This window comes from Oxyura jamaicensis, chromosome 15 (genome assembly GCF_011077185.1).
Source record: "Oxyura jamaicensis isolate SHBP4307 breed ruddy duck chromosome 15, BPBGC_Ojam_1.0, whole genome shotgun sequence".
Lineage (NCBI taxonomy): Eukaryota > Metazoa > Chordata > Aves > Anseriformes > Anatidae > Oxyura > Oxyura jamaicensis.
In genome coordinates this window covers 9,344,743-9,357,671 of record NC_048907.1, presented here as the reverse complement: position 1 = coordinate 9,357,671, position 12,929 = coordinate 9,344,743, and the positions used below count along the sequence as shown (strand labels likewise).

The window sequence follows — 12,929 nt, the reverse complement described above, 5'->3', positions numbered from 1 at the left end:
TATCAGCTTTCTGTTTCATTTTGCCAAGGGTATTGTGCGTGGTGTGTAGTGACTGAACTATCACTTCCCCAGCCATACGCCTACTTCGCCCTCTCTCTTGTTCTTCCTATTTACCACTTGCTTTTACTTTACCCTCAAGAGCTTTCAGACTGGATGAGGATGAGTTTCTTCCAGTTCTGGGCAGTCTCTACAGCCAAAAGTTTTACAGGAACAAAGACGGCTCCAGCATAGGTGGTTGATACAAGGTGTTCATCTTCCACTATCATCTAATTGTCATTTTGCCTTGTGTGACAGGAAGCTTAAATATTCCTTTCAAAATGGTTTCAACCCTATTCTTCCTTGCCTAATGATATGTTGGGAAAAGCATTTCCGTTGATTAGTCTTGCATTTCCTTTAATTTGACTGTTTGTGCATACTTTATGAACTACTACGTACGGAGATTCGCAGTCTTTAAGCTGTTGACCTTTGTGTGCTTTTTAGTACATCTCCTTTTTTTCATTTTTTAAAGCTAAATGATAAAATGCCTCTGATCAATTGCACACCTTTTCTGAACCCTTACCAAACTCTGAGGCGAATCATTGTTTTTACCCAGCTTTGAGGTGTTTATGTGATGAGCTCTTCACTGCCGGGCAATCTACTGCTTTGACTGGTGCTCAGCTCAGCAGGATGCTGCTCTTGGTTAGCGTCAATTTCCTAGCCTAACACAGCGGGTAATGCAAAGTGTGGAGCTGCCAGACCTGACAACAATCACCCCTCCTTGGGGATGTCTGAACTACATTTCCAAATCTTTAGACATGAAACTGGCTTTAATCCAGAAACTCTACCACCTCTCAAATTACCAGATTGAATTCAAAGCTTTCCGAAGGTTTAGTGGGTAATATGCTAGACAGACAATTTGAGGCTTAGGGGACAAGGCAGCATTCGTATGTATGTTTTGAGGATCTGTGTTTAAACAGGAATAATTCAAACCTTAGAACAAATAAGGTATCACAAGACCCGGTAGCCTCATAAACAATTTCATTTTGACATAATTTGAATGGAGAGATGTGGTAGGACTCCCCATTTACGATGGAAATGCAAAGATTTAAGATAATGTTTTGAGAGTCCCAAATGAGATGTCAGGAGCCTGACTTCCTGAGTGCTCAGCAGCATGCCCCGTGCTTCAAGTGCTCCTGTTGAATTTAATTGCAGGTGTCATAGCTAGCACTTCCACAAACCAGATGCATCTTCACACTGCATCCATCCGTGTGAAGTGTTTGGCTTGAGTGACTTCTTTGCTGTGGCACAGTAGCTCTGGGAACTCGTTCAGCTCCCCAGATCCCAGCGTTCGCCCCCTGTGTGAGTCCTGACCCTGCAAGCGCCGCTTTAAGCCCCTGACAGTCAGTCTGTTGTGTCTGCTCGTTTCTTCGATGCAAAGCAGACTGGTCTGTGTGGCAGACGGCAGCTTCTCTTCGAGCTCCTCGGAGCAGTTTCCCTCTCGGCGTCATGTTTGTTCCCCCATGCAGTGCGGCTCAGCACACCTGTGGTCGAGCCTGCTCCTGTCTCAGCTGGTGCCAGCTCTCGCTTCTGTGTGCTCTCAGCTCCTCGGCTCACGTGCCACTTGCGGTTTTTGCTTTCTTCCCCTTGGTCCGAGTGATGGAGGCACCGAGGGGTATGAAAAAGGAGCTTTCCGTGCTGCTTGTGTGCTTCCTTCTGCAAATGAGACACCATGGGCAAGTACTGAAAGGAGATCCTGTGGGTAATGCTGTAGAGTGGTCTCCGTGGATGTATGGTAAAGACTGTGGGCAATTTAACTGAATTATCTGCAGCTTCTATGAATAATGGGCAAATTATTTTGTTTTATTTGTTTCTGACCTAAACCTGACAGCATTTGTCCCCTTCATTTTTTCCCCTCTCTCCAAGAGGAACAGTAAAACTTGTGCGTGTGTGAGAACATTTTCTGTCAGCTGTCAGGGCTGTGTTTTACCACCAGAAGTGACGATGTTTGTTCAACTAAAAGGTAGTCAGAAGTGTAAGCAAAATATCTTCCCCTTCCAGACTCTTCACTTCTTTTCTGAAAAACTTGAACAGTATTGACTCAGACCTGAAGAAGTTTACCCATGTAAAATGCAGTAGGAGCCATCCAGCCTGGCAAACTCATTCTAAATTGGTAGCTTGAAGTTTTAAACAACTGAAAAGAGTCACGTCATCAGACGTGTTGGGTGACTTTCCTGATGTGTGCTTCTATTACTCAGTCTGTAAACATGCTAGAGTGTAAATTGGAAGGAGCTGCATGAATACTAATCGTGGCCTGATCCATTTGGAAACAGTTTGGAGGATATTCCTGTCAGGCGTACTATGGTTTACAAGGGGAAAAGAGAAGTTGCACCCCATGAATCTTCCCTTGAACCTGTTTTTCCCCTTTCCCCACCAACTAACGAGCAAATCACATTTCTAGCATAATAGTATGGAACCAAAGACAATTTAAAGCTGTTTGTCTTAGCTAGTAAGAATACTGCTGGTGCTGTTATTTCTTGTGGTGGTAGTATCTAGAAAGTGAAGGATGTGGAAAACAGCTCATCTTCCCCAATTGGATAGCTTTCAGAATATTAAATGTGCACATAGGCACTAAAAATCACCGTTTTGCCTTTTTGAAATACTGAAACATAGGTTTTGATCTTCTGGCTCAAGTTGTTATCTTAAAGCTCAGTCCATGGCACTATTAATTTGTATTTAAAGATATAAATATTTTTAATAAAGGAAAGCAGAACAGCAACATAGAAAATTATTTTGCAGAGTATTGAAATGGCACAATAGAAAACCAGCCCAATTACACCTTTGCCACCAGAATCTGCAACTGCTTTTCGTGACAGTCAAGTAATTTACAGGCTCATTAGCCTGCTCTTTCTTTATTGCTCTGAAAAAAACTTGTCATCTTTGCTTTTCTCAGAGACAGAAAATTCAGGTCAAATAGAAGCAATTTTCTATTTGAAGAGCTCCGATTTAGTAAGCGACTGACAGTGCTGGGCTTGAAGGAGAACTTGTGGTGGCTGCTTTTTGCCTCTCGAGTCCTGCTCGCTTTGGTGGCAGTTCCGCTGACGCCGGGGAAGGAAGGCAGGGATGTCCTGCTTCTGGGTGGGGATGGACCGAGCTCGCTTTGTGCGATCCGTGTAGCTTTTTTTCCAAAGCATTTGGTATAAATTCCATCAATCTGATGTTAGTGTGAGTAACCTGTTATTAACCCTTGCGTATTAAAACCTGCGAACTTCTCTTTTATTCCCAAGGGAGTTAAATTGTTAAGTACTCGTGGGCGTTCTGTTTAGCCGTGGAGGGTCAGCCATATGGTGCTGCATCTGCTCTCACTTCTCAAAGGGAACTAATTCTTCTTCTGTTTGGTTCCAACCAGTTCTTTCTCTTTAGATGTTACCATCTAATGCCATGGGAAAATAGGGCTTCCCGGTGCTGAACTCAGTTCATCTTTGATAAAGTATTCTACATTAATTGTATTAAGACTTTAAAAAATAACACTAATTAAAGATTTGCTTTTTTAATGTGTTAGTATCACTCTGGTGATCATAGTGTAAATAATGCTACTGCAACATCAGGATTAACGGCAGGCAAATTCTAAAACTAAAAATAGTTTGGCCTTTAAAGGAATAAAAGTAATCCATGATCTTCATTGTCAAATTATTTTACCATTTTGTGTCCTTTGCAATGTACGCTCACTGAATTTCTTGGCACTAACCTCTTTCCTGTGATACGTAGCGCATTCTAATATGGAATGTTGGAATTACTGCCTCGTTCTGTAAGGCTGTGTGAGTGTATCATGCATAGCCATTTTTTAATGGGTGATCTCTATAGGCATGTAATTCCTAGGGTAACCTGGTAATTAAATATCCTCGCTAATTCCATTAACCTGGGGCAAACTCAGTATGCTAGAGCCACTTGAATGCAGAGCTACTCTGCTGTTCCTAGGCTCCTTCTCGAGGTTTTTTGGTTTTGGTCATTGGTGCAGTTGGCCCCAAGGAGCACCTTGTTTGCTGGTGGGTCTTCTGGAGGTCTTTCCCCCAGGTAACACACCAGACAGCCTGGGGGTTTAAATGATCATGAAATTGCTCTGGATGTCTTGATTTTTTTCAAGTTAGTGGAGAAAGCTTGATTCACAATATTTGGATATATTTCAAACAGATGTAACTAAAGCTGTTGAAGAAGTCTATGTAGCTGCTCTCTATTTTGGACCATGGCTGGTGTATTTGGTTTAGTTAGTGTAAATAGAGCTCATCAGCTTTAAAGGGAAATAAGCTGATTTTTTTTATATACAGAAATATATGTCTATGTAGGTCTTTGTGCTGTGCAAGTCTATTAGCTCAAATAACAGCTGGCAGTACTACATGACATACAAGTAGGTATTTCTAATGCTTGCATTGTTGGGTTCTTTTGTCTGTTTTTTAGGTTAATTCCTTGTTTCCAGATAGATCTCTACTGTTCATATCTGCCTTTCTCCAAGGTTTCTGCCCGCTACCCTTCTAGCCTTACTGCTTATAGTTCTGCTGGCAGTGTCTGCACCTAACCTGTGTCCCCTCTGCGGATTACATTTGGCATTGTTTTCATAACCTCTTGAATCCACTTGTGTCATGCATCCATTCAGAAGCCCCGACACCCAGATTAGGGTGTGTACATTTTTTGTTTCAGAAATAATGAGCAAACATTTCCTTTAGAAAGCCTGAGAAGGAATGAAAAGCCTGATTCTTCTGGCCAAGGATGGACTTTCTTTCCTGGTTTCAATTTTGTCCTAGATCTCAGAGACTGCGTTGGAAAATACATTGGAGAAGTTGTCTTATATCTTTGAACACACAACTGAGAAACTGAGCAGCTGGAGAGTGGGTAGTTCTGTAAACAAGAACAGACAAAATGCACTGGGAATGATGCATTTGCTGCAGCAACTGAAATGACAAGTGTTGAGTTCTGTGCACAACTGCAGTTGTTGAAAATCTGCCAAAATATTTATCTTACTTTGCAAGATTCATGTAATGGCTTGTTGGTTCTTTTCAACTGCAATTGTTTTTGTTGTGAGCCATGTACAATGGCCAGGCTGTTACTGCAGGGATCTACCATCTTAATTTACCTGCCTGTGTTACGTATCATAGATTCTTATTGAATTAAAGCCCATAGAAAGTTTACGAAAAGTAAATCTGCTTTTTCTTGCATTTTTCACTGGTACTGACTATTCCTTCCTCTCCTCAGGCTTGACAGGGGACCAGCGAACTTACCATGGGAAGGAAAATGTGGACTCCAGGCATAATCGAGGGAGGGGAGGAGAGACGACCCGCTTTCACACTGTCAATGTGGCACAGCCTGTCCGATTTAGCAGTAAGTTGCAGCCTGGGAAATCTGGCCCATCTTTCTACTAATTAGTTTAGCAATTTAGATTAATTGTTCTCTTACGGAGAAATTAATAGATTTTCTCTTGCGTGGCTTTTAGACCAGTCTTTGCTCAAGTGAAGTACTCCTTAAGGTTTTTGCACACTTCCTTTGTGTGTGCTGTGATGTTGCACAGTTTATATAGCAGGCTGATGCGTGCGAAGAATCCAGCTTCCTTCGTAACACTACTTCTGTGCAACAGAAGTTGTGATTTTCCTTTATGAACTGGGGGCCTAGTTTTCTGTAATTGTGATGAGTTAAGTGATGGTTTCATCCTTCAGCAGGCATGATAATCTGTCAGCTGCCTCTTGATGTGAGCTTGCAGTTTTCCCCTGGAAAGTGTGGAAAAATAAAATTGATTGCTTCTGATTGAAGTCATTTTGAAGATGATCTTAGAAGTTACAGTATCCTTAGTAAACTAAGTACATATCTGATGTTGTGAGTTTTGTACCCTTTAGGGGGGAATAATGTTTTGTTGGAAGTGGGGAACTTAGGGAAATTCTTCCCTTCTTGCTTCTTTGAAGGAAAAAGTCTATGAAGGAACTATCAAGGAAGAGTGTAGGACCTGAATGTGTTTTTTCCATGTTACTTCCAAGTGTCAGTTGGGAATTTTCAAAAATACCACTCCAATATCACCCTGCCCTTTTACCTGCATCACTGCTAGCAATGTTTTCTGCATCCTGGTACCAGCCTTATCTAAATTATAAACATTCCCAACTGTCCTTCTTACTGATTGTAGCTCATAGGGACTGCTGCCTTTGAATTTCTTTAGGTCCAAAACATCAAAGTCTCCCCTGCCTCTTTCCTATCTCGTTCTCTTTTTTGCTCCTTGGATCATCCAGTGATTTGGGAATGAGAAAGCACTGATCATGCTTGGAGGGAGGGATGGGGCAGGCTAGGAAGGGGACATGCAGAGAAGAAGAAATGGCAGGAATCTGAAAAAGTGATTAATATAAGTTTTATTTTTTTTTTTTAATAACCTTTTTTTTTTGGGGGGGGAGGGCTTATTAAAATAGGTACTTTGATTTCTCATGGATTCCAGTAGCTAACTTGTTAGTCAAATTTGTAGAGGATATTTAAATAATTCAGAAATTAATTCAGCAATATCTATAATACTCATGTTGTATTCTGTCCCATCCTAGTGATGTGTCCAGTAGACCTTAAAAGATCCCATTGATATTTAAATAGAAATGAATACTAAGGAAAGATACATAAAGGAATTCAAATTCAAGTGTGTCACTATTTTATGATAAAGATCACTGTTTCTGAAGGGAGTTCCTAGGCCTGAGAACAAGATCCTTTTAAATGCTTGCAACAAACATAAAACAGTTTGTGAATTTAACGTTCCTTTCTTAGGTGTCATGCAATGTTAATTCTGCAAATGCAGGTGCTAAAATCGTATTTCATGTCTGTTTTAAATCTCATCAGTCTGTGTCTGTGATTCCATTAGTTACCTATCACCTCCAAGAATGCCAGTCATCAAAAGCCCGTGGTCTGTTTCATCCAGAAATACCTCAAGGCTTTTTTTTTTGCATATTCCTTCAATTTAGTTAATTGAGAAAGGAGAGAGAACAGTTCATACCGTCACCTTCCTAATTTCTAAAGGTGTCCTGTGCAGTGACATTTTTCCAGAGCAAACAACCATTGCCCCAAGACCCCCATCACCTTTAGTGGTTGACCATGCACGGGAGTACGCGAATACTACCGAGCTTCCTTGTAAAATAAGGTTGAAATCCTCACAGCAAGTCGGGCATACTGCTAACCTCCTAATGGAAAGATGTGATCGTTAAGTTGGCCCCTCTGGTTTATCCTTCCTGCTTCTTGCAGCTTGTTGTGACTTGGATTGATCCAACTGGTTGGATTTATAAAGCTGTTCAGGGAAAGCCTCCCGCTGTAGATCATCAGTCTTAATTAAAGAATTTAAAGGCTGTCACAGTGCAGGGAAACATCTCTAAGAGTTTTTCATTGCATGTAAAAAAATACTTTGTCAAAAGCATTAGTACGGGAGATCTCCTGTGATCTGTCATGCATGCATCCATTGGTGAGGTAAATTACACGTGGTTTGTTGTGTATACACATCCAAGCGATTACACATCGCATTGTCATAAGCTGATTAGGATGTGTTACCTGGAAGATCCTAATTTGGGGGGAATGGTTTCCCTTCTATTCTTCATGTTTCCTAGGAAAGTGCCCAACAGGGTGGCACCACTACGAGGGCACAGCTAGCTGTTACAGAGTGTATTTAAACGGGGAGAACTACTGGGACGCCGTGCAGACATGTCAGCGGGTGAATGGATCCCTTGCCACCTTCACTGCAGACCAGGAGCTAAGATTTATCCTGGCACAGGAGTGGGACTTGGAAGAAAAGACATTTGTAAGGAAGGACCAACGTAGGTGAGTAGGAAGGAAAGGACAGCCATCTCCTGTTACATGAGAATGGTTTCTGCACGACATAGTTGCTGGTAGTTCACTTGACCTGGAAAATCTAGTGGTAAAAGTGACTACAGGTTGATAACTTTGTAAAAGCACGTAAGAGTGGCCATCTCTGTATTTTGTGTTTTAATTAACATTAGTAACTTAACAGGCTACAATTCAACGTAGTCTTTGTTTTCAGGCTGTCTCGGCAGCATACATGTTCTTGAACTGCAACAGGGAAGATGGATTTAACAGTGACTTACCACTGCATTATGTTGTATAGAAATAATATTTCCTTAAATTTTTCAACACAGTTTTTGTTTCTATTAAGTACCAGTAGCTTTGACAAAGACTGCAAGTTTGAGACGAGAACGGAGTGGAAAAAAAACAACATGAATTGTAAGAACTGTGATTTGGTGACTTGAGATATTCATTCTGTGAGTTCACAGCAAACATAATTCCTTGTTTTTTTTTGCCTGTGGGTTTTTCATCAGTCTCATGGGCTGCCATGCTGATAGATCACCCACCAGCAGTGGTTCAGTAATCATGTATCTCTGTCTCTGGAGACTTAGATTTTTTTGATCCTGAACAGTGTTTTACATCAGTCACGTATGTTTATAAAATATTTCAGTTCTGGATGCTTTTGTGTGGTTTTTGACTTCAAGCTACTGTGGTGCTGTTATAACAACAGAACAAGGTGCTGCTTATGCATGGAAATAAAAGGCATAGTGAGCTATTTGTAAACATAGAAAACTATCAGGTATTTTCCTTTATTCCTCAACCGTAGTCTGTTTTTACTTTGCCAAACATATGTGCTAAATTTGTAAGAAAAAGGTCATCAGAATGTTTTCAAAGTTAATTTTTAAAATATTGTAAGGTTCTTATTTAATTTGTAACGTATATTAATTTCTTAGTATGTTTCGGGCTTTTTAGAATCTGATTTTTTTTTTAGGTTCTGGGTTGGTTATCAGTATGTGATCACAAATCGAAATCACTCCCTAGAAGGCCACTGGGAAGTAGCTTATAAAGGTAGGCTTCTGAAATTACTACTTGGTTTCCGTGGTCCATTTAATTATCTAAAGCATGGATATTATCTGCAAGAACATAATTTCTTTCACTGATGGTGCTGAAATTCTGTAGGGGAACTGCTTTGGTTTACAGCATCAAAACAGAAGTATTCTAACACACATGCCTAATTTTCAAGTGTAAGAAATGTCATAACTTCTCGGTGATATATTGTAGAAGGAATGCGTCCTTTAAGTTTGGGTTTTCCCCATGATTAAGCTGAACAAAAGAAACTAGTCTGTAGTTTCTCATTCCTTCTGGTGAATGTCTAGATTAACAGCTAATTCCTGATTCTAGTATTTGCACGGACTAGTGTAGGATATTTGTGTTGTTTAACTTTTTAAAAATTTGGTAGGTTCTTATACGCTTTTAAATTATCTTATTTTGTAGAATTACCCAGAGTTTTTTTACACCTTAAAATAATGTAGGCAGTTTGCTTAAACCAAGAGAAAGTTTACCTTAACCCAGAAATAAAAAATTATTTTTATGGAGAATCAAGCATTAAACTGATAGGCATCTCTGGCTGAACTTTTTCAATTGCCAAAGAAGCAGCTCCCTCTGCTGCAAATGGAAAGACACGTTTTTGTTCCTTTTATTTTTAACTAATTCAGGTGAGTGATTAGTTTGTCTCAGTCATTATATGAACTCATGTGTAGAATTGAATGTCTAAATTCTATGCTGATACAGGTCAAGGAAAATAAAAAACAGGTTTATACACACCAGCACTGTGAATTCCAGTGTAGCGTTTGAAAACGAATCCAGAGTAGTTTTCTTCTCATATACAGCTTTCAGTAATGGAAAATTTGCAGGGGTAACTGTCCATTATGTGCAGATACATAATTATGAGCAGAATTTTGTGAAACAGTTGGATCTTAAAAAACAAAAACAAAACAACAACAACAAAAAAACACTACTTTTAATGCATGAGGAGGGATTGGACCCAAATAGGTTTCCAGTGATGGGACTTGTTTTACCTTTCTGCCATGTGCAAAAGTATTGATTTCTTTTGTCACTTAAGTAAGCAGATTTGGCTGGGTATTCAGAGGAAATTGCTCCCTTTTGTGGAGGCAGGAACATTTCCATTAATTCCTTAAAGGAAGGCACCTAAAGATGCCTTCTGACAACAGGAAGAGGGCAGGGAGGAAATTCCAACTTTCTCTTGTAAGGGTTAGCTATTCCTCATCTGAACAAAACTGCTTATACAGGTAGGCTTCTCCTACGAACTCCAAGGAAAAAAAAAACAATTCTCCTGAAAAGGACCTTTCTTTGCTCTTCAGAAAGTTGACTGCACTGCCATCTGCTGACCAACTGTTATGACTAGGGAGGCATAAATTACAGAGAATCATGATGTCTGTTTATATCACAAGTTGTCTTCAACTTATTCGTTATATGTATTTAAGCCTTTTCAATGCTATATAGTGTTTTGCTTGCAAGTCTTTTATTTAATAAAAACATACCTGTATGAAGTAAAGTACATATTAGCGTTCGGTAGCTTCTGAAAGATTTTATTTAAGTTCCACTGACTGGTAGTGAGGTAGACTGTGAGTTACTAGTATCTGTTTGAAAAGTGATTGAGGGTCCTATAGCTTGAAAATTTTAATCTATCATTGGGCAATGCGGAAGTAAAACCCTCAAAAAATGATAGGAGAGCTTGATTGAGTTAAAAATTATCAGACTTAAGTCTGTGTTTGAAAGGACCATCGTGTGACTAGGCTGCTTAATATACTAACTGCAGGAGCTGTTGAAGTCAATGTTTAAGCACAGATTTAGAAAGCAGGCTTCTGAAGACATATCAAATAAACTAATTTTCACAATTGTTGTGTTTTGGCTTCTCATTAATCTCTACAATTTTGCATGCTGACTAATTTTACACTAAGGCGCTGGTCAGAAGCAAAATTTTTAGTTATACAATACCCGTAATACCTTTCCCATGCCCTGCAATGGGAAAAATAACTCGATACTTAGTCCCTGCTCTTTGGAACCCATGGCGTGCAGTCTGTTTAGTTCTGTGGAGGACCAAGGAGTACGTATATCCCCTCTGCAGCAGCAGGAGGGGCGTTGCAGCACAGCCCTGTTCTGCACTGTACTCCAAACCAGCAACGTGGGGGAGCAGCTCTGCAGCATGCTGCACGGGATAGATGATGTTCTGGAAGCACTGCTGGGTGCTTGGAGTGCCAGGTGTGAGATTTCTGTAGGTTCCTGCTACATTAGCATTTGGCCAGACCATCGAGTATAGTGGTCGCTGCTCCATTTCTCCTTAGCGTGTTCAAACCCATCACTGTTTGAAGGGGTGCATACGAATTGGCAGGCAAACCCCATGGGACTCTGGAAAGAAGCATTTGTAGAGATAGCAAAACACGCTCCTGCTGCAGCAGAATGTCAAAATTACACTGTTCTCTGACAACAGCAGCCTCTCCTCTCTGTGACTCACCCCTTCCCTCCCCACTCCTCGCCTTCCCCGGAGGAGTGCTGCTAATGGAAGCTAAAGCTAGAGGACAGTAGCCTTGTAAATCTGGTGTGCGTGCAGTGAGTGATGTTACAGGGCCTTTCTATAGCTCTGCATACCCGCAGGCTGCTTACACCAATGCATCTTGTTCTAGGCTCTTCAGAAGTATTTTTACCCCCTGACCCTATCTTTGGTACGGCTATGTCTGAAAATGAAAACGTTCTTTGTGCCCAGCTTCAGTGTTTCCATTTTCCTACCCTTCGGCACCACGGTTTACACAGCTGGTATGCTGAAAACTGCTACGAGAAGTCGTCATTCCTCTGCAAAAGGAGTAAGTTGGGTTTAGTTCGGTGTTAACTGTTTTCATGTTTAAATAAGCGTAAAACAAGTATTGGAAATCTGGTAGCTATCCTTTCTACATTTTCCCAGTAAATTAAAAAAGGAGGAAAAAGAAGTAAGAGTTTGGCTTTGTTTGAATAGGGGCATCGTAACGGGTGGTTGTCAGCCACAACACAGTTAGGCCTTGTAGTAAATACCACTCATGTTATTAGCTTCATGTAAAATGAAGAAGCATTTATTTCTGGTTTATTTTGAATAAAGCCATTTCTATTAAATTCTTTCCAACCAATTCTTAGAACTATGGGGCATGGGGAAAAAAGCAAGTATAGCTTCTGACTTAAAGTGGAAAAAACGGCTCCCATTCTGTATCGTGCATGCCCTTACGCCAAAAGGCATTAAACCAAGAGAAGGGAAATACTCCTTAGCAGTATTTTCAGGTAACGTTCAAGGTGCCTGATATAAATGATGATTCTTTGAGGGGGGAAAAAAAAAGTTAATACATGTGGTGTTGAACTTTTACTGCAGTTCTTCAAGTGTTTTGTGTTTGTTTTTTCTTGAAAGCAGGATAAAGATTTACAAGAGTGTTAAGGGAGGAAAAGTCAGCCCTTCTCTGCCTGCTTTTTCACTGGAAATATTGAAAATTAGGAAGACAGGCTATTGTGATGTCTACTTTGATGTGATAAGCTTTTGGAATGTGAATTGAAGGCTGTATATGTAGTCAAAACATGACCTTTTTGGTCATCTCTTCAAAGTGGTGTTGTGAGGAAAGCAGTAGCTCTGCCAGATTGTTAACCAGAAGGTGATGGGGGGAAAAAGATAAGATGTATAAGCTGAGCAGAAGAATTCTGTGTACAGTTTCAGGGACCCCCAGTACGAGAAGGGCATTGACAGGACCTTGCCAAATTGAGGTGAGTTCAGTGAGGGCAACCAGGATGATGCTGCGGGGGCTGGTGCACCCGTGCTTCGAGGAGAGGTGGAGGAAATGAGGCTCCTCCAGCCTGTGGAAGGGAGTGAATGCTTCGAGGGGACCTGATGGCAGCCAGCCAGTAGCTACAAGGTTATCACGGAGATAGATCCAGGCTCTTTGCATGGGTGTGTGGCAGGAGACGACAAAATTTAAAATGAGATTTGAACTGACGTCAGGGAGAACGACCAGACTGGATAAAATGCAACAAAGTGAGACCTCATATCTGATCCTGCATCGAACTAGAGACCTCCTAAGGTCTCTTCCAGTCTGAATTTTCCTGTACAGCCTCACTAAGCT

The 12,929-nt window shown here is 40.7% G+C and overlaps 1 protein-coding gene across 2 annotated transcripts in view; it reads left to right on the top strand.

Annotated features, from left to right (window-relative positions):
• DGCR2 (DiGeorge syndrome critical region gene 2) overlaps positions 1-12,929 on the top strand; it is a 48,882-nt gene that overhangs the window by 24,226 nt on the left and 11,727 nt on the right. Inside the window, exons 3-6 of one of the 2 annotated variants that reach the window (XM_035340962.1) lie at positions 5,224-5,349; positions 7,584-7,794; positions 8,768-8,844; positions 11,481-11,657. In XM_035340962.1, coding sequence (XP_035196853.1) covers positions 5,224-5,349; positions 7,584-7,794; positions 8,768-8,844; positions 11,481-11,657 — 591 coding nt within the window. Of the gene's footprint in view, positions 1-5,223; positions 5,350-7,574; positions 7,795-8,767; positions 8,845-11,480; positions 11,658-12,929 lie in introns of both variants that reach the window. The other variant, XM_035340961.1, reaches the window with a different exon arrangement.